Consider the following 26,233-nt stretch of genomic DNA (forward strand, 5'->3'; position numbering starts at 1 on the left):
GAGGCTGGACCCAGGATCCCCGCACAGGTGAGGGGTGGTGAAGGCAGAGCTCCAGGTCTGAGGCTGGACTCCAGGTCCTCCTCACTGCGGTGACCTCCTGCAGGTGGGGCTCTAGGTCTAAAGGGCGAAGCAGCTCATGTAAAGAGGCTGGGCTTGGGGGATGACGTGGAGGCCATCCCTGGGCAGCTGTATGGACCTTCTCTCCACCTCCATGGAGAAGGGGTGGTAATCTTGGCAAGCAGAGGGGCCTGACAAGGGTGTGGGAGGAAGAGCCTCCTCCCTTGCCTGGGAGTACCCAGGATGTGGGATGTGGGGTGATCGGGCCCTATCTCCGTGGGCCAGAGGAGCTGGGTGCCACCTGCCCGCCGCTGCTGCCTTCCGGGACAGAGCTAGTCTGGGTACCCTGAAGGGGAAGCTAGCTGGAGTGCTCACCCTTCTTCTCTGCCTCCCTGCTGCTTCCATGTGACTCCAGCCTACAGTAGTTTTTCTGAAGCAAGGTCTCAGGCTGTTCTTGCTAGCCTGTGGAGGACCGGCCTGCCTTCTCCTAGGGACGCGTGGGAAGGGCTGCAGTGGGTGGAAGGGGCTGCCTCAAGGCCCCCCGGTCACACTTTTCACCAAGGGCTGTGTTGGAGAGTGAGTTCTTCTGCCCCCTGCCCACTTCCCAGCTTCTTGCTGCCTTGTCTAACCCACCCCACCCCAGGCCCCCCGCCCCCTCCCCAGGCCCACTCACTGCTGTCTGTGCTGCCAGAGGCTGCTTCCTCTTGTGCTCCTCCTCCCATCCTGTTCGTCTCTGGGCCCCCTTCTTAGTGGCCTCGCGGGCACAGCGTACGTCTGAGTGCTCACTGCCTAAAGAGCCTCTGGGCTGTCTACCCCTCTGGGCGGGGGCAGGTGCACCCATCCCTGGGCTGGCCACCCTGCCTGCCTCGGGGGCCCTGGCCCATTACAGACTGGCCCTGGTCTCAGCAGGCACACCACACGGGAGGGCTAGTTAGGGGTTGTGGGGGAGTGAGGGAAGGATGTTCTTGGTGAAGCTGGTCTCGGGGGAGATGCCCACTTACCTGCCTGCACCTCAGGGCCAACAGATTGGAGTGTTTCCCTGTGTGCAAGGGGCAGGGGCCACTCTCAAGACTCTAGGACACAGCATCATCCCCACTCTGGGCTCTCGGGATGAGAGGTGGCGTGGGGCAGAGGATCAGGGTGTCCCTGGCGCTTCTGTGGAGGGAGGCTGTGACCATGCCCTCCCTCTGCCCCCACGACGGTGGAGACGGTGGAGTCACTTTCTCCATTGCGCATGCTGGGTCGGAGCTGGGGGGGGAGCTGCAGCGACTCACCCCATGCTGACTCCCCTCCAGCTCTGGCAGAGCGGGCCCACTGTGAGGGGTGCACTGCCCTGTCAGAATGCTGGCACCTGGCCATGGCCCCTGGTGGTTCTGTTGGCCAAAGCCTGGGGTTGGACAGGGGCCAACTCATGCAACTCTCATTCCACAGTCTGCAACTTCATGTCCCACGAGAAGTGCCTGAAGCACGTGAAGACCCCCTGTGCGGGTGTGGCCCCCAGCCTGGTCCGGGTGCGTATGCAGTGTGGGCAGAGGGCTTGGGGAAGCTGGCTCTTGCGGCAGGTCCTGGGCTGAGAGGCTGGCTGGTTGGATGGGGTGGGAGTGTTCCATTGTGCTGCTTTGGGTCCCCAGGATGTGAACCCCTCCCAGGACAGCAGCGGGCCTCACTTCCCACTGGTTCTGACCACTCCTCCTCGGGGGTCCCTGGCACCCAGCACCGCTCATCCTGCCTGTTGGTGGGCCTCTGTCCCTGTGTGCTTGGTCCAGCTTGCCCCAGATGTGTCCTGAGGGCAGGGGAACAGGCCTGGAGGAAGCTGCTGGTGCCCAAGCTTCCTGGACTGCACAGCTGAATCAGGCTATGGGCAGAACCAGCCCGGGTGTTCCCTGCAGAAAGGGCTGCCTGAGATCACAGCTGGCCTTGGTCCTGCAAGGACTCAGGAGACTGGGCAGTTCGGCAGGACCCCTAGGAGGCACAGAGGAGCGGGCGAGGATTTAGGGGGACCGCAGGGGTCAGGCAGGGGGTGTGGGTGGCAGTGGGAGCTGTTGAGGGTGTAGAGGATGAGGCCTCCTGGCCCTGGATGGGCGCTGGCAGGTAGGCCCCAGGCTGAGGGGGAGCTCTGCTCCCTGCAGGTCCCCGTGGCCCACTGCTTTGGCCCGCGGGGTCTCTACAAGCGCAAGTTCTGCGCCGTGTGCCGCAAGACCCTGGAGGCCCCTGCACTCCGCTGTGAAGGTACTGCTGAGCCCCCCTGCCCCCCCCCATCCTGCACCACTCACCAGGGGCCTGATCTCTGCTGCCCAGGGTGGCCCACACCTCGCTGTGGCCAGGCAGCTGGGCAGGAGGTGGGGTGGTGCCCTGGGCACTGATGGGGGGGCGTGCTTGTGGATCCCGAGCTGCCCTCACAGGGAAGCAGGTGCAGGGGGCCACGCAGGGAGACAGGAGGAGAAGCCGGCTCCCGTCCTCCGAGAGGGGGACTCCCCTCCTGAGAGCTCCCACCCCAGGAAGGATCAAGGAAGTGTGGCCAGGACTGGCCGGCCTTGGCAGAGATGCCCGAGAGAAGGGGGCAGGGCTGTGGGGAGCGGCGAGAGGCCCTTAACCCTGCCCGCCCCCCAGTGTGTGAGCTGCACGTTCACCCCGACTGTGTGCCCTTCGCCTGCAGCGACTGCCGCCAGTGCCACGGGGACGGGCACCGGGACCATGTGAGTGCACAGGGCCAGACGCCTTGGGGGGGAAGGCGGGGGAGGGGCGTGCTGGGGGGCTGGCTGAGCCACCGGCGACGGCCCCCTCTGCAGGACACGCACCACCACCACTGGCGGGAGGGGAACCTGCCCTCCGGTGCGCGCTGCGAGGTCTGCAGGAAGACGTGCGGCTCCTCCGACGTCCTGGCGGGCGTGCGCTGCGAGTGGTGCGGCATGCAGGTGGGGCTTTGCGGGGGGCGGGGGTCTGGGGGCGGGGGTGGCGCGGCGTGCAGGAGGGGCTTTGCGGGGGGGCGGGGGGCGGGGGTCCTGGGGGCGGGGGTGGCGCGGCGTGCAGGAGGGGCTTTGGGGGGGCGTGTCCTGAGGGGGCGGAATGGGGCGGTGGGGTTCCTGGGAGGCGGGGTGTCACGGTCCTTGGGGGTGGGGCGGCGTGGATGTACTAACCCTTTGGAAAGCAGGATGGAGGTCCTGGGAGCAGGTGTGGTGCGTCCTTCCACTCTCACCCGTCTGCATCGCACTCTGTCCGGGCGGGGGATGGTCCCCGTTGTACAGAGTCGGGGATCCTTCTGGTCTGAGGGTGGTGCCGCCCGCCAGTGCGCCCTGTCGTGGCCTGGTTAGGGGCCATCAGTCCAGCGTGGGCCCCTGCGGAGTGGCTGAGGGCGAGTCCCTGCCCCCATCTCCAGGCCCACTCAGTCTGCTCGGCGGCGCTCGCCCCGGAGTGCACGTTTGGGCGCTTGCGCACCATGGTCCTGCCCCCTGCGTGCGTGCGCCTGCTGTCCCGAAACTTCAGTAAAATGCACTGTTTCCGCATCTTTGAGAGCGCGGCCCCAGAGCCAGGTGCGTGAAGGGCTGTGCTGGGGCCAGGCGTGGGGGCTGGGGGTAGGCCCCGAGTACGAGGTCAGCTGTGCCCCTCCCGCAGGTGAGGGGGACGATGGTGTGGACGGAAGTAGCCCTGCTGGCCTGGGCAGAGAGGTGCTGGCCCCGGAGTCCAGTAAGTGCCTCTTAGCTGTTGCCTGGCCCGCCGCCCTGTCCACCCATCCTGTCCCTTGTGCCCCCTGTCCCCATTCCCATCCCTCACCCCATGCCCTGTCCTGTCCCCAGCCTGTACCCCACTCCATGGATCCATACCCACTTCTCTGGCCTAGGCAAACAGACCCTGAAGATCTTTGACGGCAACGATGCTCTGCAGAGAAACCACTTTCGAGTCATCACTGTCCCCCGCCTGGCCAGGAGCGAGGAGGTGCTGGTATGAGAGAGCGCCCACAGGGGCTGAGGCAGGGCCCATTCCTGGGGGTGCTTTGTGGCATCCAGCCTGGCCCTGGCTCCTGTCCACATGTGGCCCCCCCCCGCAGGAGGCGGCTCTCCGGGCTTACTATGTCATGGAGGACCCTCGAGACTTTGAGCTGCAGGCACTCCCCCTACCTGTCCACGCTGCGGACCCTGGGGCACGGGGCAAGACCCGGGCCGGTGGGAGTGCAGAGGGGGAGGACAGCAGAGGCCCTGGATCCCGAGAGGCTGCACCCGAGGCCTGGATCATCCGCGCTCTGCCCCACACCCAGGAAGTCCTGAGGATCTACCCTGCCTGGCTCAAGTGAGACCCAGGCCCAAGGCCCAGGGTCTGCCAGCGGGAGTTGGGAGGGGTGGGGGCCATGTGACCCAAGCTCCTGAGATTGTTCCCTGCAGGGTGGGTGTGGCCTACGTGTCCATCCGTGTGACCCCGCAGAGCACTGCCCGGACTGTGGTGCTGGAGGTTCTCCCACTGCTCGGACGTCAGGTGTGTATGCTGCTGTGGTCCCAGCCGGTCTGGGGGGAGTCCTGGGCGAGTCACGGGTCCAGGCCCGATGCCTCAAACTCTGCCCCCCACAGGCCGAGGGTCCTGAGAGCTTCCAGCTGGTGGAGGTGTTCATGGGTAGCAGGCAAGGTGAGTGGTAGCCCGCGGTCGATGTCCCCTGATCTGCCCCCCTGGGCGCCCTGAGGTCTGCGGGCAGCAGAGGTGGGCATGGCACCTGGTGCCCACGGACCTTGCTTTTCGTTCTTGCAGTCCAGCGGACAGTGCTGGAGGATGAAGAGCCCTTGCTCGCCCGGCTTCGTGACATCCGGCAGGTCATTGGGTGTGAATGCTGGTCCCTGCAGAGCCACCAGCCTTTGGCCGTGGCCGCTGCCTCCTAGTGAGGGAGCCTGTCCCCAGGACACCGCGTCCCTCCTGGCTGGCAGTGCCAGTGCTCCTGGGCCTGGCGGGTCTCGGCTTGCTAACGCCACCTTTTCCCCAGAAGGTGGGGTCGTGAGCCACAGACCCCACCCCCCGGAGCTCCCCGAGGGCAGTTGAGGAGTTTGTGCCAAGGGAGGAAGCCTGTATTTCCCTTTCCATCTTGGTGTGGTTCAGCCTGGGAAGTCTTTCTGGATGAGGAGGGTGGAGGGGCCGGGCGCTGCGGGGCCCTCCCTGAGTGCTCTGCTCAGTGTTCTGCTTCCCCACAGACGTCCCTGCGGCAGATGACCCAGGTGCGGTTCTACGTGGCTGAGAGCAGAGTTGTGGTCCCGCACGTCTCCCTGTATGTTGCTGGCCTGCCTCCCGGCCTGTCTGCCCAGGAGTATGGCAGCCTGCTGGAGGAGGCTGCAGCCACCAAAGGTGTGATGGCCTGGCTGACCTGGCAGCAGGGAGAGGAAGGGAGGGCTTCTGAGAGCAGGCCGCGGGGCCTGGTTCTCCTGCTCCCCTCCTCCCCCGCCACCGTGTCTGAGCCTTTGCCAACTGCCACTCAGTGGGTCTGTGTCCTCACCTCCTCTGAGGGGCTTCTGAGACTCCTGAGGTCTAGCCTTTGCCTTTTCTGCCCTTGGCTCTGGGCTGGGGAGGGACGGGTTGGGGGAGCTGCCCCTGCTGGGTTGTGGGCCCAGCTACAAACAGTGGCAGCTGGAGGTGGGGGGAAGGCCGTGCCCAGACCGCTTGCCTCCCCTGACGGCAGCCTGTCGTTGCAGCTGGCCTGGTGTCCGTGAGCCACGTCTACTCCTCCCAAGGTGAGCCGCCGCCCTGGGCCGCGATCAGATTGGGCCAAAGGTCGTTCCCTGGAGTTAGGTGGAAAGGCCTGCCCTTCTTGCCTTCGTGTTCACTGTTCCATTTTGTTGAGGACCTGACCTTTTTATGGGGGAACCCCGTGTGAGGGACCCATTTCTGGTTTTTTTCTTGGCTTACGGCTGTCGTGCTTTTACTAAAATGTGACTGAGTTGCAGAGGACTTTTCTGCAAAACCTGTTCTGCCCTTGGGTTTGCATCTTTTTTTCATGGGAGACTTCAGATCTACCCAGAAGTGGGAGGACATTCCCATGAGCCCCAGTCCCTTCTGTGGTCCCCAGCAGTCATCAGTGTCCTCTGTTCTTGTGGGAGCTTTCCTCGCCCCCCAGGGGCCTCAGGGATGAGGGTGTGCCCAGCCACACCGCCCTCTTCCATCCGCCTCCATATCCTGTCTCTGACCTTGGCCATCCTTAAAGGCTCCACAGGGACGGTGGGCCTGCGTCCTGTGGATGCCATCGGACAGCCAGACCCAGGGTCCCTTCTGGCAGTGGGATGAGGGGAGGCTGCGGTCTGAGCTTATGGCCCCTTTGCTGCAGGTGCAGTGGTGCTGGACGTGGCCTCCTTCACAGAGGCTGAGCGACTGTACATGCTGGTCAGGGACACAGCTGTGCACGGCCGGCCACTGACTGCTCTGGTGCTGCCAGACGTGTTGGTGAGTGGGTGCTGTCAGGGACACAGCTCACAGCAGGGGAGGAGCCCGAGGTCCGGGGGTGACAGGCCTGCACCATGGCTGACAGGTGGAGGGCCAAGGGCCACTGGGACCTGGCCCCACTCCCCCTGCTTGGGAGGCCTGGGCCACCTCTGGCCAGGAGGTGGGGCTCCCTGACTTCGGACAGCATCTGGAAGTCTGAGCTGGGGGCGAGCGCAGGGCCAGGTGGACACCAGGCAGGTCAGGGCAGGGTGAGGGGCCAGAGCCCCAGGTCCTGCCCTACACTCCCATGTCTTTGCTAGCAGTCTCTGGTCCTCAGCCCTGCTGGCCCCCAAGGTTTCACCAGAGCTGTCTGTGACTACCTGTCCCTGACCCCGGGCCCCTGTCCAGGTGAAGCAGAATTAGAGTAGATGAGTTCACTGTGAGCGGGTGGGCGACGCCTGGGCCTGGCCGCCCCCTCCCATCCTGAGCCGGGTGCCCTCCTGCTGTCCTGATGAGGATGCAGCCCCGGGCAGGTCAGGGCCCCTGGCAGCTGGCCCTGTTGGCAGAGCTGGGTGGGCGGTGCCGACGTGCCCTTTTTCTCTCCTGGCAGCTACCTGCTTTGGGGTGAGCAGGTGAGGGATGACTGCAGGAGCTCTGCCCCGTGGGTCACATGTCACCCCAAGGGTGTCCTTGGTCTTGAGCTGCTGCTGAGCTTGTGCCTGTTACCGAGCACCTCCCACCATGGGACCCCAGGGCACCCCAGCATCCTCACCATTGTGGGGGCCTGAGCCCCCTGCCCGCTCTCTCTGGGCACCGCGTTTTGAGGGCTCTTAGGAGATGGACGACTTCTGCCAGGGGAGGCGTGGGGCCACTCTGAGCCCAGTTGCTCCTGCTCGCTGCGGTGTGGGTGGGCAGGGGCCCTGAGGAGTGCAGGAGGGGCAGCTGGAATCCCGTGTGGGTGTCCAGCCTTGGCATCTGGGCTGCACGGGTCAAGTAGTGGGCACGGTCTGGCCACGAGGGTCGCAGTGGATGGTGGCGTGGCCCGTTTGCTCAGAGCTTCAGGCCGGCCGGCCTCATCTCTGCCCCGTTGGCTAGCGGCTGTGAGTGCCTCCTCTGCTGGGGGCGGGGGATGCCTTGAGTGGTCAGTGGCAAGGTGGGGGTGGCCAGGTAGCCCCCCTGGGCCCCATGTGTGCCTTCCTCGGGCGGGGGGCTGGCCCCAGGTAGGCTCGGGCTGTGTGGGCTCAGGGTTGGAGGACTTGTCACTGCCCCCGTGGGGTGGCCTTGAGAACCTGCACTAACCCAGCCCCCCATCTGTCAGCACACGAAGCTGCCCCCAGACTCCTCCCCCCTCCTCGTGTTTGTGAACCCCAAGAGTGGAGGCCTCAAGGGCCGTGACCTGCTCTGCAGTTTTCGGAAGCTGCTGAACCCTCACCAGGTCTTTGAACTGACCAACGGGGGGCCTCTTCCCGGGTGAGTGTGGGGGTGCCCGCTGTGCCGCTCAGCCCGACGAGCCTCAGGGGGTGCTTGCACGCGGCTGTCGAGAGGCTGGAGGGAACAGACGCGTCCAGGCCGTTCTGCGTGGGGTTCGGGTGCTGCCACTGGCTTGCATGCGTACAGAGCCCCCCCGTTCGCCTCTCGCCAGGTTCCACGTGTTCTCTCAGGTGCCCTGCTTCCGGGTGCTGGTGTGCGGGGGGGACGGCACCGTGGGCTGGGTGCTCGCCGCCCTGGAGGAGATGCGGCACCGTCTGGCCTGCCCGGAGCCTTCCGTGGCCATCTTGCCGCTGGGCACAGGTGGGGTCAGCCAGCAGGTTGGGGGCCAGGCCTGGGGCGGGGGGGGGCGGGCAGGTCGGTGGGTGTGGAGAGTCTGTTTCGCTTGTCGCTGTCCCAGGGAATGACCTTGGCCGGGTCCTCCGCTGGGGGGCGGGCTACAGTGGCGAGGACCCGTTCTCCGTGCTGGTGTCCGTGGATGAGGCTGACGCTGTGCTCATGGACCGCTGGACCATTCTGCTGGATGCTCACGACACTGGCGGTGCAGAGAACAGCGTGGCAGACGTGGAGCCCCCCAAGGTACCAGGGAGCCCCCCACAGGCAACTCCACACTTCTGTCCGGGGATTTGTGCGTGTCCCGGCCACCACCTGGTGTAGGTACCAGGGCCACCCCCTTTATGGGGAAGCCGAGGCACTGTCAGCCGTGGCTTGCTGGGGACATCCCAGGCTGGCTGGCTCAGATGCTTGCCTCCTGCTGGGTGAAGGGCAATTACAGAACAGAAGCAGCTCTGACAACGGCGGCAGAGTTGGGTTGGAGATGAGGAGGCTGGACCCAGCTTGGGGGACGCGGGAAGGACCTGGTGGGGGCTGACCAGGGTCATGGGAGAACGTGTCTTGTCTCTAGATTGTGCAGATGAGTAACTACTGTGGGATTGGCATCGACGCAGAGCTAAGCCTGGACTTCCACCAGGCACGGGAGGAGGAGCCTGGCAAGTTCACGAGCAGGTGCCGGAAGATCAAGGATGGGGGCTTGGGACCGCTCTGGACAGCAGGGCTGCCCCCTGGTGACAGCGTACTTCCTGGGGACTCACCAGCAGGAATTGGTGGATGGGACTGGAACTTGGGGGATTGTCTTAGAGCAAGGGCTCCACCTCGACAGTAGGCGCACACCTCTCCTGCAGGTTCCACAACAAGGGTGTGTATGTGCGAGTCGGGCTGCAGAAGATCAGCCACTCCCGCAGCTTGCACAAAGAGATCCGGCTGCAGGTGGAGCAGCAGGAAGTAGAGCTGCCAAGTATCGAGGGTCTCATCTTCATCAACATCCCCAGGTGCCAGTGGGTGGGGCTCCAGGGGGCTCTGGCCTCAGGTGGGGCTCGAAGCCCTGGTCCGCCTGCCCACTTACCTGTGCGCCCTTCCCTCGGTGCAGCTGGGGCTCGGGGGCCGATCTGTGGGGCTCCGACAGTGACTCAAGGTTCGAGAAGCCACGCATGGATGACGGGCTGCTAGAGGTGGTGGGGGTGACCGGCGTCATGCACATGGTGAGTGTGGGCAGGTGGGGATGGGCCCGCGGCGTGGGACCGCAGCCCGCTGAACCCGGCCGGCCCTCCCCCTCTATCAGGGCCAAGTCCAGGGTGGGCTGCGCTCTGGCATTCGCATCGCCCAGGGCTCCTACTTCCGCGTCACTCTCCTCAAGGCCACACCTGTGCAGGTGGATGGAGAGCCCTGGATCCAGGCTCCTGGGCACATGATCATCTCGGCTGCGGGCCCCAAGGTACCACACGGGGTGAGCGGGGTGGGGCCTGAGAGCCTGCTGCAGCCCGTTCTTCCCCAACAGCCCCCTGGGTACGCGACGGGAGGGGCCCACAGGCTGAACCACCCCGCACCCCTTCTGTCAAGTGGGCTGCCACCGTGCCTGCAATATCACCCAGCCCTTTGACCTGCCCTGTCCTGGGACAGGTCCACATGCTCAGGAAGACCAAGCAGAAGCCCAGGAAGGCAGGGACCCCCAAGGATGCCCGAGCAGATGGGGTGCCTGTCCCTGAAGGGGACCCCAAGTAGAGGAGGGCCCTGGAGCAGCGTGCCTGTCCAGCAGCAGCCGCCGCCAACCCGTGATGGATGGACTTGCCTGCAGCTTTGACTGGGGGCGTCTCCCCCTCACCCCTGTGCCACACGGAAGCTGCGGGGTGGGTGGCAGGTGCTTCCCCCCCTGGCCTCCGATCCAGCAACAGGGTGGGCGCGGGGCTTTGGCTGGCCAATCGTCCCGCCCCCTGGGGTCCAGGCCACCATCGTGCGTGGCAGGCACTTCTCCCTTTGTGTCCTGCACCATCTCTGAGCCTGTTGAGCTGGGCAGCACTGAACCCTGGGCCAACCCCCCAGATGCTCCTAACAGAATGTGCCCAGTACAGACCCCGAATGCCCCAGCCAGCAGGTCTCCCGACCGACTGTCCCACTGAGGGCTGGGTGGGGGGCACCTGCCACCTGTCCTGGGGGAAAGGTGCCTTCTCTGCTGGGCTCACCACTGTGGAGGAGCTGCTTAGGCTGCACCTGGGGGTCAGAGGGGCCCGAGGCCAGGTGGGCTTGGCCAGCATCCTGACGATGGAGCAGGAGGGGAACTGGGCCCTCACAGGGGTGGGGCAGAGCGTGCCCGGAAGGGACCAGAAGCAAACCCACGGAAGCCTGGGCTGGGAGGCCCAGAGGAAGTTTACAAGGTGTGACGTGGGGAGGAGCCAGCTTTAATCACCTGTTTGTGAACAATCAGCATGCCCATTCCCAGCGCCTGTCGGGCTGACCAGACGCCCAGGCCCCCACCACGCTGTGCTCAGACAGGCCCCTGGTCGGTCTGGGGAGTCTCCAGAGCCCCCCAGCGAGGCCCAGGAACCACGTCTCTCCACTTGTCCTGGCTCTTTGCTGTCGATGCCGTCTGGCCAGGCTCCGCCCTGCCAGCCCCATGTCCCCCAGGCTTCTGCCCAAACTGCACAAATGCACTGTTGTGGCCATTTGTGACGGGACACTCCTATCCTGTGCCCTCAGCACACAAGTGTGTGTCCACCGTGATGTCCCTGGTGGTGCAATTAGTGTTTGCTTTGCAGGCCTTGGCGCTGGTTCTGGCCTGTAGCTGTCTGTCCTGTATTTAAGTGAGTCTGTGTGCCCAGAGGGGGCAGTGTGGGCTTGGCACCCAGGCCCTTGTGTACCTTGTCACTACCTGAATGTAAGCCTAATTTATGTCCAGGACAAATACAGTGTGGGCATTGCTGGCCTGCCATCTCCTCTGTGCCTGGGGACCCATGCCCCGCTCAGGGCTGACGCCGTGGGCTCCCAGCGGGAGCTCGAGCACCCGCGCGGCTCGGCTTCACGAAGATAGAGAATGTGGGCCCAGGACAGAGACGGACACGCAGACGCCAGGCTCCTGTCGCGCTGTCTGCAGAAGCAGAAACCCTCGCTAGGGCTCTAAAGCAGAACGATGGAAATAAGAACCAAACGGGCTGGGGCGGGCCGGGGTGGGCGGGCACCCGGAGCTAGTGGGCAGAAGGCAGGAGCGGGGCGCGTGCGTCGTCCTCGCTCCGGTGTGCTGGCAGGCTGAGGCCCCGCAGGGCACGCAGGGGGGCCAGGGCCAGGCGTACGAGGAGGCGAAGCAGCAGGAAGGCGAAGGGCACCGTGATCTGGGTGAGGTGGAAGATGGCCGCGCTGAACCGGCTCAGGAAGCAGGTGGAGGCGAAGGCCAGCAGGCTGACGCAGGGGTACAGCGCGAGCTTGGCAAACATGAACGCGTGCTCGTGGCCCCCGAAGCGTGCCGAGGGCTGCAGCGTCTCCCCCTCGTGCAGCAGGGCCGTGGTCCAGATGGCAAACTGGAAGATGCTGGCGAAGAAGATGATGGCACAGCTGACGCGCACGCTCTCGAGCTCCTGGTGGGGCTGCTGGGCGAAGGCCGAGGTCTGCTGGTAGGCCAGAGGGAGGCCGCCCACGAAGGCCAGTGAGAGCGTGTTGAGCAGCCCCATGGACTGCGTGGTCTTGCGGATGTGCAGGAAGAGCGAGTGGTGGGCAAACCAAAGCAGGCCCACGGTGGCGAAGGAGCCGAAGTAGGCCAGGAAGTGCGGCCCATACTCGCTCAGCGCTGCCACCAGGCTGCCGTGGAACTTCTCCTTGACGTCCTTGGAGTCCGGGACGTTGTCCTCGCTGAGGACGGTCAACACACAGCATCTGTCACAGCCTTGACGCGGGGCGTCGGGTCAGGGCTGCACCCCCACCCCATCCCAGCCTGGACGAGCACACGTGCGTTTCAGAGAACGACATGGAAAGCTGTGGTCAGTACACAGACACCAAGCAATTCCGTGTTGTGCCTCTGAAGCGCAGATGTCCCGGCGTCCTGTCTCTGTGCAGGCCGGGTGGGCAGCACTGTCCCCTCAGCCCCCCTGGCCTCCACAGCTGGGTGCGCGTGAGGTCTGTCCACTCCCCCCGCAGCTGCCCATCCACTTGGGCGGTGGTCCTGCAGACGGGGGCGCGGTCAGCCTCTGTGGTTCTCAGGTTGCTGGGCCGAACGTTGCTGGAAGGAGCAACTCTAAGACACATCTCGGGGTTCTCCCCGGGTGGATGCCCCCGACTGCACGGCCCAGGGAGCCCACCCCTGATCCCAGGCTGGGGGGAAGCACCTGGGACACCTCTCAGCTCACAATGGTGGGCTACCCCTGTGTCTGGGGGGGGCACGTAGGGAGGGCTGCAAGAGTCTGAAGGTAGGGGCAAATGCCCCCAGGTGCTGGGGCTGTGGCTTCGGGCAGAGAACCCCAGCCTCCACTGCTCCTTGCAGCTGGGCCCTAGTGGCAGAAGCAAAGCCGCACCATTCTGGAACCTTAGGTTTAGGCCTCCGAGATCGGCACCAATGAACGTTTGCTCCCAAATTTTAAAAATTTACAAATTGCAGTAGGAAAAAGCTATCAAGAGAGAATTAGGAGAACTAACACTTTAGACCATCAGATACAAAAATGTAAAATCAAAATGGTGTAACCTGTCCGACAAAATAGACGTACTGAAATAGGATCAAAGAAACAAGAGGCTCTAAAAAAGAATGGAAAATATGAAGAAAAAAAGCAGATGAAACACCTAAAAATAAAAATGCAGTAACTAAAATGAGAACTTTGACAGAGAGGAGGTAGATCAGGTGAAGCAGAAGAGCGCAGAGTGAAGGGAAAACTGAGCAGAAGGGAGGATGCAGGGGAAGGGAGGCAGGGAGGCCTGGGGGGGAGGGGGCGTCCTGGGGGAGAAGGGGAAGAGGCTGGGCGGGCGGGAGGGATGGGAGGGTAAACGGGGGGGGGGGCGGGGGAGGGTGGGCCTGGGGCAAGGCCCGTCCACACCCATCTACCCAGCTTGGGGAAGGGAGGAGTGACCGCTGATGCCCCCCCCTTCAGCACAGGAGACCCTGAGCTCTGGGGAGCTCTGTCCAGGTTGGCATCAGGAGACCTCGGCACCTGCCTCTGTAGGGCTGGATGACGAGAGGCAGGCCGTGGACCCCCTCCCTCAAGCCTGGGTCCTTACCAGATGTCCAGAATGAGGAGTGTGGCGACAATGGCGTAGACCCCGTCGCTGAAGGCCTCCACCCGCTCCTTGCTGAGAGGTTCATGCAGGTCAAAAGTGAAGGGTTCCACGCTGTGAGCTGGGGGCTCTTGGGGGCCTGTGGACGCGAGGAGGGAGAAGCTGGCCAGGGGAGGGGACTCCGCAGGGACACCTGGCTGTCATGGGTGCCTGGGCCCTTCCCACACTCCACAGGCCTTAGGGAGCAGTGCCGAGGCCCCACACACCAGCCTGCCCGAGCACCTACCCACAAGCCTGCCCTTGCACCAGCTGGCGGCCTTGCTGACGTAGGGAAGGAAGATGACCGTTGCCATCAGCAGGTACGACTGCGTGAGACCCAGGACATGTCAGGAGGCGATGCGGTGCCCGGAATGCCACCCAGAAGCCATCCGCTCCAAAGGGACGGCAGCCCCAGCAACAGAAGAAAGCACATGTGACTTCTACCTCATCGAGCTGAAAAACTTTTGTGCGTCAGAGTATTTCCAGAGGAATGAAAAGGCAGCTCACAGAATGTGGGAAAATACCAGCAGGCCGCACAGCTGATGAGGGTCTGGTACCCGGGGCAGGCGGAAAACACCTCCACAGCAAAGACACAACACCCAGCCAAGGTGGGCAGACATTTCTCTGAAGAAGATACACAGTGGCCGACCCGCATGGGGAAAGGTGCTGAGCATCACCAACATCAGGGAAATGCGGGTCAAAACCACGGGCAGACCCCACCCCACCCCCCGCAGGACCGCTGCTCTCAAAGGAGCGGGACCGACAAGCCTCGGCGAGGACGTGGGGCGCAGCCGCCGTGGAAGACACCGCGGAGGGTCCTCAAAACACTAGGCACAGAATGAGCCCACAGCCCAGCCATTCCACGTCTGGGTGTGTTCCCGGGGAACGGAGAGCAGGGTCTCGATGAGATGCCGGCACCCCCGTGTTCACGGCAGCATCATGCCCAGCAGCTGGGACAGGGAAGCACCACCCCAGTGTCCGTGGATGGACCAGTGGCTAAGCAAACTGCGGTCCTTCCCATGACCGTCCAACGGGAGGGTGGATTCCTGACTCCTGCTACCACATGAACAAACTCGAAAACATTATGCTGAATGAAAGAAGCCCGACATAAAAACCTCACGTTGTAGGATTCCATTTACACTAATTACCCAGAGAGACAGGAAGTAGATCAGGGGTTTTCCAGGGAGCAGGGTGTGGTGGGGGGTGGAGACTGCTCACGGGGGTGGGGTTTTTGTTGCGGTGATGGGAACATTCCAGAAGCAGGTAGAGTGGTGGCCGCAGAGCCAATGCCTCTGGACTGGACGGGGGGAGTTTATGTTGTGCGTCCACCACGTTACTTGAGAAAGGGTGCAGGGCCGGGTCCTGGGGCGGCTCAGCAGATCCCGCCCTGGGCCCTGGCAGCACGAGCCCCCAAGGCCCCACACCACCCAGCCGGCACCCCGGCCCTGTCCCATGCCTGCCCAGGCCCATACCTGGCCCTCTGTCCTGCACAGCCAGTACTTCAAGGTCAGCTGATGTGGGGACACGACTACGCATGGCACAATCAGGGAGACAGCGGGACACGTCAGACGCGTCACAGACCTCTCCCTGAGCAAGTTCCCGTGTTTCAAGAGACCGCAACGCGAGCATCATTCAACACACACCCTGAGGGAGGTGCCGCCCAGCTGTGACGCAGGTACACAGGTAGGAGGCGGCCCACCACTGTGGGATGGGGATCGGCAGGAGGGCGGCCCCAGCAGACGAGGGACCTGAGTCTGGTGCGGGGCTGGGAACACGACACAAGGGGCATCTAAACGGATGCTGGCAGGTGAGGCCCTGGGCCCTGTGGGCATCGCCATCAGAAGAAGGCAGTCCACAGGGAGGACAGGATGGCCTGGACCAGGCTGGTGAGAAGGGGCTGGACCTGGAAGGTGGACCCGACACAGTGTCTGGCTGAGGCAATGTCTGGAAGGATGGAGGCTGCAGTGGGCAGGCCTTGGGGGTCAGGAAGCTCCGACGTGTTGTTTCACAGGCAGTGGTGGGCATGGGGCTCCAGGGGAGGAGGTGAGGGGGCGGAGGCAAGGGGCCAGAGGGAGGAAGGCTCATGGACAGGTGAGTGCGGGGTGGATGGAGAGCTGACTGATCCATCACAGAGCGCCACGGCCTGAGTGACCCCATCCTCTGAGGCCCCTGACCTACTTACTGACACTTGGACCCTCCCAGTCTGGTGGCTCAGGTGTCCCCTCCCCACTGCCTTCATCCCACCAGGGCATGGTCACTGCCCAGCCACACATGGACCCAACGCTGTGTCACCTGTTACCCCCAGGACACACTGGACACCAGCCCATGCAGCCCAGGCCCTGGCAGTGGGCACAGACTACCTTGTCCTCCGCTCGGCTCACCCAGGCCACCCACACCACACACCCCAGCCGTCCCTCCGATCCTCCATGCAGTGACCCTCGTCATTGCTCAAGCCCTGACTTTGTCCAACCAGTACGTGCTGTTGACCACCCGGAACGCACAGCCAGGAGAGACGGTCCCACTCAAAACCAGGACGTGTACACGTCCTCGGACCATATGCCCCTTACTGCTGACTCCTGTCCAATGCATCCCCCTGCTGGCCCTGCCCTGTCCACTGGGAGCGACCCTGCTAGAGGCCACAGCCAAGGATGCCCTGCCCGACCCCAAGCGCCCCTGCAGCATCCTTCCCACCAGCACCCCTGCACCTCAAACATGCTCAAGACTGAGGAGACCAAGCAGTGTCCTGAGGCCTGCCCCTCACCTGACACGCCAGTGTGCACCTTCCCCCGCTCTACCTGCCCGGCCCTGACCTCTGGACGCCTTGGCCGCTCAGCCCCCACCAGGCAGCTCCGTCCTGGAGGGAACGATGCTCAGCAGTGGCCCTTGCTAGCCTATCTGTTTCAAACTTGGCATCTCCTGAAATGTTTACTAGACATTTAAAACAACATCAACCATTTTTTCACAGTTACGATGCTTTGGGCCTGAAACTTCACTGCGCTTCACGAGAGCTCAGGTCCAGGCAGGAGCCACACATAAAGCTTCCACAATCGACTCTGAGACAGTTGCTTGTTTGTATTTCTCTGCATTCCTGGACAATGGAAGCGTTCTAGAACAACGTGCCTATTAAATTAGCTAAGGGCTAAGAGGGCACTAGCCGACCTTGATTTCTGTGATCTGGCTGGCACAGCTCCAAGTTCCAGCATCCCTGCACGGGTGGTGGTGTGCACGGAGCTGTCCGTGCGAAGCATCCTGACCTCTGACCCCAGCTGGGTCCCCCTCCACTTCTCAGTGGGATCTTCTTTCTGCGCTCTCTCTGGGCCGCTCGTACCCTCTGCGTGGGTCTTTAGGACACTTCCCCACCTGCTCACACGGTTTATCACTGTGCGTCCTAAGGCGCCTCTTGCCTGTCGTCGTGGCAATGCCCCTGGAACCCCCACCCAGAAGCCATCCAGTGCCGGCTGCCCCGGTGGCCTCATGTAGACCCCTTACTCGCCCAGGGAACAAGCACAGCCCAGACTCCGGGCATCTGAGTCTCTCCCGTCTTGTCTTAAAGCTTCGCCCGCTTGGGGAAAACGTGGGTGGTCATGGCCAGCTGGCTGCCCCCATTGGACCCTGTATCTCTTCATGCGGGCCTGGCTGGCTGGGGTGCCCGTTCACCTGCACAACAGGTCCCGCTGGTGGTGGGGAGGCTCTCCCTCCGGCTGCGCTCCCTGGCACTCTGGGCACCAGACCACGTGCCGGTGGTCCCCTGAGACCTCTGCACAGCTCTCTCCCCCCAGCCCCACCCTCCCGGGGGCATCAGTGAGACAGTCCCCCCTCCCCGCCTCCCTGCTCCCCCCGACTCACCAAAGGGTAGAAGAACAGGGAGAAGCCGGCGGCCATGAAGCACAGCGCCGGGCCCCTGAGGACGATGCCCAGGATATGCTGCCGGTAGAGGGCCCTGTGGATGGAGCGCTCTATCTGGGGGTGCAGGAGGTGGGGGAAGTGGAAGGCATACACGACGACCAGCGCCTGTGGGAGAGGAGGCTGCAGGCAGAGGCAGGGGCCTCTGGCCAGGGACCCCTGCCCCCACGCCCACGGACGGAAGCCGCACGGGCAAGAGGCGCGCGCACCACGCCGTGCCCTGGGGGGGGGCGGACAGGGGACAGGAGCCTCTGCCTGTCTCTCTGGGCCGCGTGGGGGGGATCTCCGAGAGGCTTGCCCCACCAGGCACCACAGGGCACTGACCCTCTCCAGGCCAGCACAGGAAGCCCAGGCTCTAAGAACCTCTGCATCTTCTGCCGCAGGCGTGGCAGGGCGCCTGGGCGGTCACTCTACAGCATGCCCCGCGAGCACGACTCTCGCCACACGTGTGGACAACGTGTGCGCAGGAGGACAAGCGTGTGGGGGAGGGGAGGCAGGCCGGGGTGTCCTACCTGCACGGCCCCGATGGCGATCACGCACATACAGAACAAGAAGATGCCCAGAGGCACCTCGGGGAAGGTCACCATTAAGGAAAACTGCAGCCAAGAACACAAGACAAGACAAAACCAGGTTCTGCAGGGCCCCAGAGCTCATGAGCCTCCTGCTCTCAGCCGGGCACACACATCCGGCAGTAGACCCAGAGGGTGTCCCTCCCTACCAGAGCAATTCCACGGAATGCTTTAAGCCTTTAAAGCCGAAATGTCATCAGATTCTTGAAGAATTCTGTGACACACAGCCCTGCCCACCCAGAGCACAGTTCTGTCCGAACTGAGAGTGGGGGCAGGCATGAAGGCATTGCTGGGGAGGAGCCTGGGACGGCAGCAGTGGGATGGGGGGCCAGGCAGGAGCCGCGAGTGTTGGTGAGCATGGACGGGATGCCCCTCGTTGGGCCCGTAAGAGGTCAAGCTGGTGTCTCTGCCATTGCAGGCCCCTTTTGGGGAGGCTTTCCCTTCCTTCAACCAGCCTGGGAACCCTAGGTGTGCCCCACCCTCAAAGCAGCTGTGAATGTAACTCTGTGCTTGGGCCCTGGACCACCCAGTTGGTCTGAGAGTTTCTGAGGAAGCATCCGGGGTCTCGAGTCCTCTTGCCCAGGGGAGGGCAGGCTGGCCCCGGGGAGGAAACTGCAGGTACTTACGGTGAATGGTAGGAAGGTGATGGTCATCATGCAGGCCTAGAAAGGAGGAGGAAGGGAAGGAGGGGAAGGCAGGCAGGTGGCTCCAGGCCCTGCTGCCCAGGGTGACCTCTGGCAGTGCCCCACCCCAGAGGCATGTCACTGTCTACCTCCTAGACCCCAAGGAAGCTCATACCCTTGCTGCCCAACAAGGAGGGGAGGGGGCTCATCTTGTCAGGGGCGCCCCCGGGGGAGGACGTGGGAGGAGCCCAGGAGCGGGTGGTGGGTTCCAGGCTCCGTACACCAGAGGTGCCAGAAAGGCCGAGCCCCTGCTTGCCCTCTTCAGAGGATGGGCCTACAAACACTCGTTTCTCAAGAAACGGAAGGACGACTTACCAGGTTGAGCAAGGCAAGCGTGTCGTCTATTTTCCCAACAACCTGGAACAGTCTAAACCGTGTAAGAAAATCAGGAAGATGTGCTGTCAATAAAGAGGCTCTAACAGCATCATACACATGCTCCAGCATTTGCTGATGAAAATGTCAATAAAAGATGTCATTTTGGCAGAAGAGGGAGGGGCAGGGCCAGAGGGAGAGAGAGAATCTTAAGCAGGCTCTAGGCCCAGTGTGGAGCCCAACACGGGGCTCAAGCTCACGACCCTGAGATCATGATCAGGCCAAAATCAAGAGCCTGATGCTTAACGGACTGAGCCACCCACGTACCTCAAATATGTCATTTTTAACCAAATTTAAAATTCTACCTAGCACAAACTTTGGAGGACACTGAAAAAACAAACAGGATATCCTAAGTCCCTAGAAACTGCACTGCTCACATTTTCACGGACTCTTGTAACTTGGAGTGCATGGTTTCCAACAGAGCCGGGGTGGGTATGCAGAAGCCATGGAGGGAGCTGAGGAGGGAGGACGTGCCCTCGGGAGGCGCCTCAAGTTCTCTGGGAGACTGGAAACCTGAGAAGGAGGAGTTCAAACCTCCAGGGAACTTGTTCTTCAGGTCTCGCGTCCAAAGACCACTTTTAAAAGAGGAAGTCCTGGACACCTGGGTGGCTCAGTCGTTAAGCATCTGCCTTCGGCTCAGGGCACGGTCCCAGGGTGCTGGGATTGAGTCCCGCGTCGGGCTCCCTGCTCTGCGGGGAATGTGCTTTTCCCTCTGCCTGCCATTCCCTCTACTTGTACCCTCTTCTCTGACGAATAAATAAATAAAATCTTTAAAAAAAAAAAAGAAACAAGTCCTTCCAGGGATGCCATTCACTAAACCTGCTGAAACACCCCACAGAACAGAGAGATGGTTTGATATGGAGGCAGGAAGGAGTGACAGAAAACTAAACACAGGGCCAAGGACCACGCGCAACTGAGGAACTCGCCCAGCTCCTCCTTGGAGACCCTGCAGGGCTCTGACCCTCTGAGGACAAGACCTTCCCTGGGCAGGGCTCAGTGGGCCTCAGTCCCCCCTTCCTGGGGGGGTCTGCATCCAGCCAGGGGCCAAAAGGGGCCCGAGGGGGCCAATACTCAGGGCTGCATCCCCTCGGGATGGCAGCCCCACTGGTGACCCACGGAGCCTGGGGGGACGCACACGGCCGTGGGGGCCCCGGGCGGATCTGTGCTGCTCTGGGCACTGCGGCCCCCAAGGGTGGCCATCGATGACCCAGCACACACGCGAGGCTCTGTGTGGCCCTGTGCATGCTGCTGGAGCGACAGGAGCTCAGCCACATCGGCGGCCTGCACGGCCACCAGCAGGACCAGACAGAGGGTGGTTGTAGCTTCTCACTCTCCATGGACAATCGAGGTGGAAGGGAAAAGCCCTTCCCTAAGCCCTTATGAAGGGCCGCCTGTCCCCACCAGAAACGGTCATCTTGCTGAAAACAAGTTTGTAACGTAAAATGTTAAGATACTGTCAACGCGAGCGCCTGCATCTGAGGGGCTCCAGGTCTCCCTGTTCGCCGGGCACCCCCAACCAGAAGTGTTTCCTCTGCAAGGGCAGACCGATAACGGAGGGCATCCGTGCCCACATCCACCCCAACGCTCTTCCTGAGAGCCCGCCTGTCCCGCCTGGGGGTCAGGGGTCCCCTGCAGCCCCTCCCGAAAAGAAGGCTCTGGCTCGGGAGTGTGCATCGTGCAGCCTCTTCCTCCTCGCCAGAGTCCCGGGACCAGGCAGAGGGAGCGTGCATGCACAGCGCAGCGCCACAGGGATGCACGAGGCAGTCCGCCTGCAGTCCTGCGCTTGCCCTGCCCCGTGCCAGGTCGAGGCCCAGCGCGTGTGCCCGTGGGAGCGGGCGACGCTGTGTCATGTGGAGGCGAGCAAGCGGAGGCCTGCAGCCACGGGGCACACACACCGAGGGAGCCACAAACACGTGGAGCTCAGTCTGGAAAAAGCCCTCAGCCTGGCTCCGTACCTTGTGTGTGCTGCCCAGGCCACAGTCACGATGAGAAAGGTCATCAGATAAACAGCAATCCTGGTTGCTAGAAGTTTCTGTATACTTCTGTCAAACTGGCGGAACAGAAGAGCGTCAGCATCAGATTTTACTCTGCGGCAGCCAGAGGGCGGCCCCATGCAGGGCCCGTGAAGGGTCCTTGGATCGGCCTCTACCCCAGCCCCTCCCTGCGGAGAAGAGGCTCCTCTTCGGGGTAGCCTCCCAGCCCCCGACCCCTTGCTCCACACCACCCATGCCCCACATCCCACAGGTGCCTATTTGGGGATCTTGTGTGGAGCTTCCCGCTGAAATGACGGCTCTTGAGGCAGAGACTCTTTGTCCAGAGCAGAGAGCCAACCGAGCTGCCAGGTATCCCAATCTGACGTAGCTATGAAGCCTGGGGAGGTCGTGGAGGCACCTCCCCCAGGTGGGAAGTGACTTGCAGGCATGATGGGGAAAATGGAAATGAGCTGGACACAAAGCTTGGACTTTATCAGCAAAAACTCAAAGTGGAAAACTGATTGCTTTGCCCTTTTCTCTGGTTCTTTACCCGCAACTGGGTGTCTCACCCAGTATCCCAGTACTTCACTGAGGACTCAGAGTTTCTGAATTGCTAGGTTTTCTGGACCTTGACTAGTCTTTCCCTTCAAGTTGGGAGGAGTGCCTGCCAGCTGACACCTTCCAGCACTGTCCTCTCTGTGGGCGTCCCCAGACCACTGCACAACTTTCTGGCTCAGAGCTTCTCCACGAACCAGCTAACACACACAGAGATTTCACGACGACAAGTACTGCTCTCCAAAAAGATGACCCCAACTGCAGAGAAGTGAGGTTTACTCATACACCTTCCCGTGCCACCTGACATCTCCTGTTACCATCCGCACCCCAATCTTTTTTTTTTTAAAGATTTTATTTTTTTTTAGAGAGCGAGCATGTGCGGGATGGGAAGGGCAGAGGGAGAGAATCTCTAGTAGACTCCCCCACTGGGCGCAGAGCCCGATGTGGGGCTTGATCTCACCATCCATGAGTCAGGACCTGAGCCGAAACCAAGAGTCAGACGTCCAACCGACCAAGCCCCCAGGAGCTCCTCATCCACACCCCATTCTGAAATTGGTAGCACTGAGGTCTCTGACCTGGCCCAGGCCCAGGCCCTCCCCAGAGAAGGTTCTGGAGCAGGCACAGCTAGGTGAGCACCAGGGCCCCAGTGGGTAGCAGGCTGCCTTTGAAGAGGGCAGCTAGGGAGCAGAGTGGCACCGCTGCGGCTACCGGGCTCGACCTGCATTTCTACTTAATTCTGTTCAAAACCCTACCAGAGGTACCAGTCACTCTTCCAGAGATGAAAAAGACAGTCTAAGCAGCTCCTGTAATTCCCAGCTGCATCCAGGCTAAGCATGCTAGTTGGGCCTGGAGCTCAGACGGCAGCTGGCAGGCCCAGCAGCCCCAGCATCTCCCACCCTCACTCCTCCGTGCCCCAACCACACCCCCGTTCACACTGAGGGGCTGAGCGAGGCACGCTCACACAGGCATGCCCGGGGACTTTCAAGAGTCTTCTGAAATCGCGTCCAGCTTTTGAGGTGCTGTGTGTCACTACTTAATTTATGAAACAGAAATATTCTCTTAATACAAATGGAAACTCTGCTTTAGGAACTGTTTCCCACTCACTTCTATGATAAAACCCATGTGCCCCTGTGCACTGAGGAGGCCCCCAGCCCAGTAGTAACCATCTACCGTGACGGACACTCTGGGGGAGCCAGGAACAGGTTTCCAGGCCCACAACCAGATGGGCTACTGCACTTTCTATTCTCAACCCACCCTCAAGGCTCACTTTGAGGGCACTGACCCTATTTGCAGGCCAGGATTGGGGCCGACCAGGGTGGCCGAGGGAGCAGAAGACGACCTCGCCCCAGCCCTCCCAGCCAGGCACATCTTGGGTGGAGCCTAGAATTGGGCTTATGGACTGAGTCTCCTGCACCCTCACCCTCACCCTGGATGCTGCAGACTGTGGTCCCCAAGTACCTGTTCCGGGGAGATCTCCGTGTGGGTCACAGGCAGGATCTATGAGAGCAAAGACACAAAAAGAACCAAGGGACATTTCTTGGGCTGTGCACAGACCACTCCTTGGATGCCACGGTGCCAGGGACTTGGGCCAGTGCTGGACTGCTCCCCCCACCCATCCAGCTGCCTGAGCGGCCGGGAGACCCCAGGACACTGCTGAGACAGGGCAGGGTCTATACTGGGCCAAGCTCTACCAGAAGACTGTCTTGAGAGGGGGTGGCCAGGGGTCCTGATGTGAGAGGGGCTCTGGGTGGGGCCCCACACGGACCATCACAGTGGCAATGATGGACAGGAGTGCATCACTGAAGCTGAGCATGCGGTGTGAGTGCTGGATCCCGTCAGCAGCGTCCTCATCCTTCGTGCCCGTGGGGGAGTCTCCCTGTATACTGAGGGCCGGTTCTGGGCTCTGGGGCTCGGACATGGTGGGGCCTGGGAAGAAGCACAGGTCTGAGCAGGCCAGAGTGCCACTGGGGCCTACCCCTGCTGCCTTCTGCCGCGACACAGGGTGGGTTGGTGCCTGAGAGCAGGATGCCCTTCCCGACGGGGGCTTAGTGGTGGTTGGAAGGACCCCCTCTGCCACCGGTCCTCTCCCAGGAGGCCCCTGTATTTCCAGCCTGCAGGAGGAGCACCACTTCACTGCTGAGCACTATCATCTAGGAGCCACGCTCAGTGCCTGCCTCCCCTCTGGAAACGGGAGAAACGAGAGAAAGCACAGACACGTGGTAGGCACTCTCCACGCTGTGTCACCAGCCTGAAACCGTTGAGCCCAACACCAGACCACTGCACTGCTAGACACTTTCATCCTAAATGTGGGATGTTCTTGCTTCCAAGTACTAGCTAGGCCCGACCGTGCTTGGCTTCCGAGATCAGACGAGACTGGGCGTGTTCAGGGTGGTATGGCTGTGGCCTAATGTGGGATGTTCTATAGGACCAAGTCCCAGAGGCTTGGACTAAAACAGAGTGCCAGCCCCCCCGCAAGGACAAGACAAAATGAAAAAGAGCCCCACCTCCAGAAACAGATAAAGGAGGCTTACCGGCAATTTCTGGACAAGAAAAACAAATTGAGAACAAACATGTAAGATATTCAGCTTCATCAGCAACTAGGGAAATGCAAGTGAAAACAATGAGGTACCACTAAGGTCTACAAAAGCCTGTCAAGAGTGATGAGGTCGCGGGAATGTAAGTGACGCTACACTCATATGAAGACAAAAATAATAAAGTGTGGTGTGCGCACCCCTTGTACAAGGTGGGAACTCCATTTCTGGGTGTAGCCTCAGGCGTGTGGACAAGGGAACAGAGACGCACAGGATATGCACTGGTGTAGTTTATTTTAATAAATGTCAAAAACGCTCTATTATTAAACACTAAATGAGTTGTTAAAAAGTGCTAAGAACTGAACGTGTCCCCCAAACTCCTCCGTGGAAGCCCTAACCCCCCGCAGGATGGCATCAGGAGGGGGGACCCCAGGCGGGGGTGAGGTGAGGGATCCCCCAGATGGGACCCGTGTCCTCACAGAAGAGGAGGAGAGGGGAGAGGTCGCTGGCCTCCTGGTGAGGACACCGCGAGAAGGTGGCCGTCTGCAGGCCGCCACCTCGATCTCAGACTTCAGCCTCCAGAACCGTGAGAAACAACGGTCTGCCGCTGAAGGCCCGGTCCGCGGGGTTTTGTGATGGCGGCCGAGCGACGGAGACAGGAAGTGAAGATAAATGAAATAGATCTAGGCACGTATCAAACTCAGAAACACAATGTTGAGAGAAATAAATCATGTTGCAAAAACAATACATGTACTATTGTACCATTTATATAAATGTTTGGAACACAGCGTGATTATACAAACATGCACAGTAAGAACAGGGGAGCAAGGCACTCACCAATTTCACGACAGCGCTGCCATGACCTTGGCAAGGAGGGGTGGGAGCTGGGGTGGGAATGGGGCTTTAGCTTTCTGATGTATCTAGCATTTATTTCTCACTTTGTTCACTTTCTAAAGCTTACATAAAGATCACCCCTTCTGGTGCACAGGTCTATAAATATTTGACAGATGCACACAGGTGTGTAACCATGACCACAGTCACAATGCAGTTCTGTCCCCGAGCACGCCCTCTGTGGTCAAGCCTTCCTCCACCCCAAATCCTGGCCACCATTCATGTTTTCTGTTACCATCAGTTTGCCCTTTCCAGACTGTCCCATAAATGGACTCGTACCCCATGGAACCGTCTGAGTCTGGCTTCTTTCACTCAGCATGGTGTGCCTGAGATTCACCCATGTTTTGGGAATATCGATAATATATTTTTTACTGCTATGTAGTTAATTCTACTGTATGGATGGACCCCTTTGTTCATCCATTCACTAGGTGGAAAACGTGGGTTGTTTCTAGTTTTGGGTGATTATAAATAAAGCCACTATAACGACTTGCACACAAGTATTTGTGTAAACATGTTTTTATTTCTCTTGGGTAAATACCTCAGAATGCGTCTGCCGGTAAATGCATGCTTCACTTTATAAGAAACTGCCCAAGCACTCATCCAAGGAGCTGTGCCATCGTGTACTCCTGCTGGCAGCGCGTGAAAATTGCAATTGCTCCTCATCCTCCCCAGCACTTAGTTTGGTAGGATTTTTTAAAAAGTTAGCTTTTAATTTTAGCTATGCTAATAGATGTGTAGTGTATCTTGTGTGCCATTTCCCTACTGAATAATCAGGTATTTTCATGTGCCTTTTATCTGTGTACCTTTTGTGGCAAAGTGTCTGTTAGAATCTTTTGTTTATTTTGGGGGGAGTTATTTGTGTTGTTGAGTTTTGAGAGTTCTTTATATATTCTGGTTAAAAGTCCTTTGTTAGGTACGTAATGTGCAAATATTTGCTCGCAATCTGTGAATTGTCTTTCATTCTCCTACCATTGTAGGAGCACATAAGTTTTAAATTTTGATGCAGTCTAGCTCAACTTTTCTTTCTTTTAAAGATCTTATTTATTTATTTGTCAGAGAGAGAAAGAGCACAAGCAGGGGGAGCAGCAGAGGGAGAAGCAGACTCCCTGCTGAGCAAGAAGCCTGACAACGGCACTCGATCCCAGGACCCTGACATCATGACCTGAGCTGAAGGCAGACGCTTCACTGACTGAGCCACCCAGGCGCCCCTGACTTTTCTTTCATGGATCATTCTTTCGGTGTCATATCTAACAATGCTTTGC

General features: G+C 60.9%; 2 protein-coding genes across 7 annotated transcripts in view; one reads left to right on the top strand and one right to left on the bottom strand.

The window, feature by feature from the left end:
- DGKQ (diacylglycerol kinase theta) overlaps positions 1 to 15,072 on the top strand; it is a 16,641-nt gene extending 1,569 nt beyond the window's left edge. The window contains exons 2-24 of one of the 2 annotated variants that reach the window (XR_004679327.1): positions 1,489 to 1,568; positions 2,187 to 2,286; positions 2,668 to 2,753; positions 2,847 to 2,972; positions 3,434 to 3,587; positions 3,670 to 3,741; positions 3,896 to 3,996; positions 4,103 to 4,341; positions 4,434 to 4,524; positions 4,617 to 4,671; positions 4,792 to 4,853; positions 5,226 to 5,376; positions 5,721 to 5,759; positions 6,350 to 6,465; positions 7,763 to 7,914; positions 8,087 to 8,235; positions 8,333 to 8,511; positions 8,837 to 8,937; positions 9,114 to 9,260; positions 9,359 to 9,470; positions 9,551 to 9,703; positions 9,889 to 10,115; positions 14,988 to 15,072. Coding sequence is in view for 1 of the 2 variants with exons in the window: in XM_035005509.1 (XP_034861400.1) it covers positions 1,489 to 1,568; positions 2,187 to 2,286; positions 2,668 to 2,753; positions 2,847 to 2,972; positions 3,434 to 3,587; positions 3,670 to 3,741; positions 3,896 to 3,996; positions 4,103 to 4,341; positions 4,434 to 4,524; positions 4,617 to 4,671; positions 4,792 to 4,853; positions 5,226 to 5,376; positions 5,721 to 5,759; positions 6,350 to 6,465; positions 7,763 to 7,914; positions 8,087 to 8,235; positions 8,333 to 8,511; positions 8,837 to 8,937; positions 9,114 to 9,260; positions 9,359 to 9,470; positions 9,551 to 9,703; positions 9,889 to 9,990 (2,567 nt within the window). In the remaining variant the exon portion in view is untranslated. Of the gene's footprint in view, positions 1 to 1,488; positions 1,569 to 2,186; positions 2,287 to 2,667; positions 2,754 to 2,846; positions 2,973 to 3,433; positions 3,588 to 3,669; positions 3,742 to 3,895; positions 3,997 to 4,102; positions 4,342 to 4,433; positions 4,525 to 4,616; positions 4,672 to 4,791; positions 4,854 to 5,225; positions 5,377 to 5,720; positions 5,760 to 6,349; positions 6,466 to 7,762; positions 7,915 to 8,086; positions 8,236 to 8,332; positions 8,512 to 8,836; positions 8,938 to 9,113; positions 9,261 to 9,358; positions 9,471 to 9,550; positions 9,704 to 9,888; positions 10,423 to 14,987 lie in introns of those variants that run through there. The other variant, XM_035005509.1, reaches the window with a different exon arrangement.
- TMEM175 (transmembrane protein 175) overlaps positions 10,644 to 26,233 on the bottom strand; it is a 25,796-nt gene continuing 10,206 nt past the window's right edge. For 3 of the 5 annotated variants that reach the window (XM_035005510.1, XM_035005512.1, XM_035005511.1), the window contains 10 exons: positions 23,315 to 23,475; positions 23,008 to 23,046; positions 20,977 to 21,071; positions 18,965 to 19,016; positions 18,593 to 18,628; positions 17,910 to 17,993; positions 17,341 to 17,505; positions 13,742 to 13,820; positions 13,459 to 13,594; positions 10,644 to 12,105 (listed from right to left, as the gene is read on the bottom strand). In XM_035005510.1, the coding sequence (XP_034861401.1) occupies positions 11,448 to 12,105; positions 13,459 to 13,594; positions 13,742 to 13,820; positions 17,341 to 17,505; positions 17,910 to 17,993; positions 18,593 to 18,628; positions 18,965 to 19,016; positions 20,977 to 21,071; positions 23,008 to 23,046; positions 23,315 to 23,467 (1,497 nt within the window). In that variant the 5' untranslated portion in view covers positions 23,468 to 23,475 and the 3' untranslated portion in view covers positions 10,644 to 11,447. The remainder of the gene's footprint in view (positions 12,106 to 13,458; positions 13,595 to 13,741; positions 13,821 to 17,340; positions 17,506 to 17,909; positions 17,994 to 18,592; positions 18,629 to 18,964; positions 19,017 to 20,976; positions 21,072 to 23,007; positions 23,047 to 23,314; positions 23,476 to 26,233) is intronic. The other 2 variants (XM_035005513.1, XM_035005514.1) reach the window with 2 other exon arrangements.

Source organism: Mirounga leonina, unplaced genomic scaffold, assembly GCF_011800145.1.
Source record: "Mirounga leonina isolate KUSES-001 unplaced genomic scaffold, KU_Mleo_1.0 Mir_129, whole genome shotgun sequence".
In the NCBI taxonomy this organism is placed as follows: Eukaryota; Metazoa; Chordata; class Mammalia; order Carnivora; family Phocidae; genus Mirounga; species Mirounga leonina.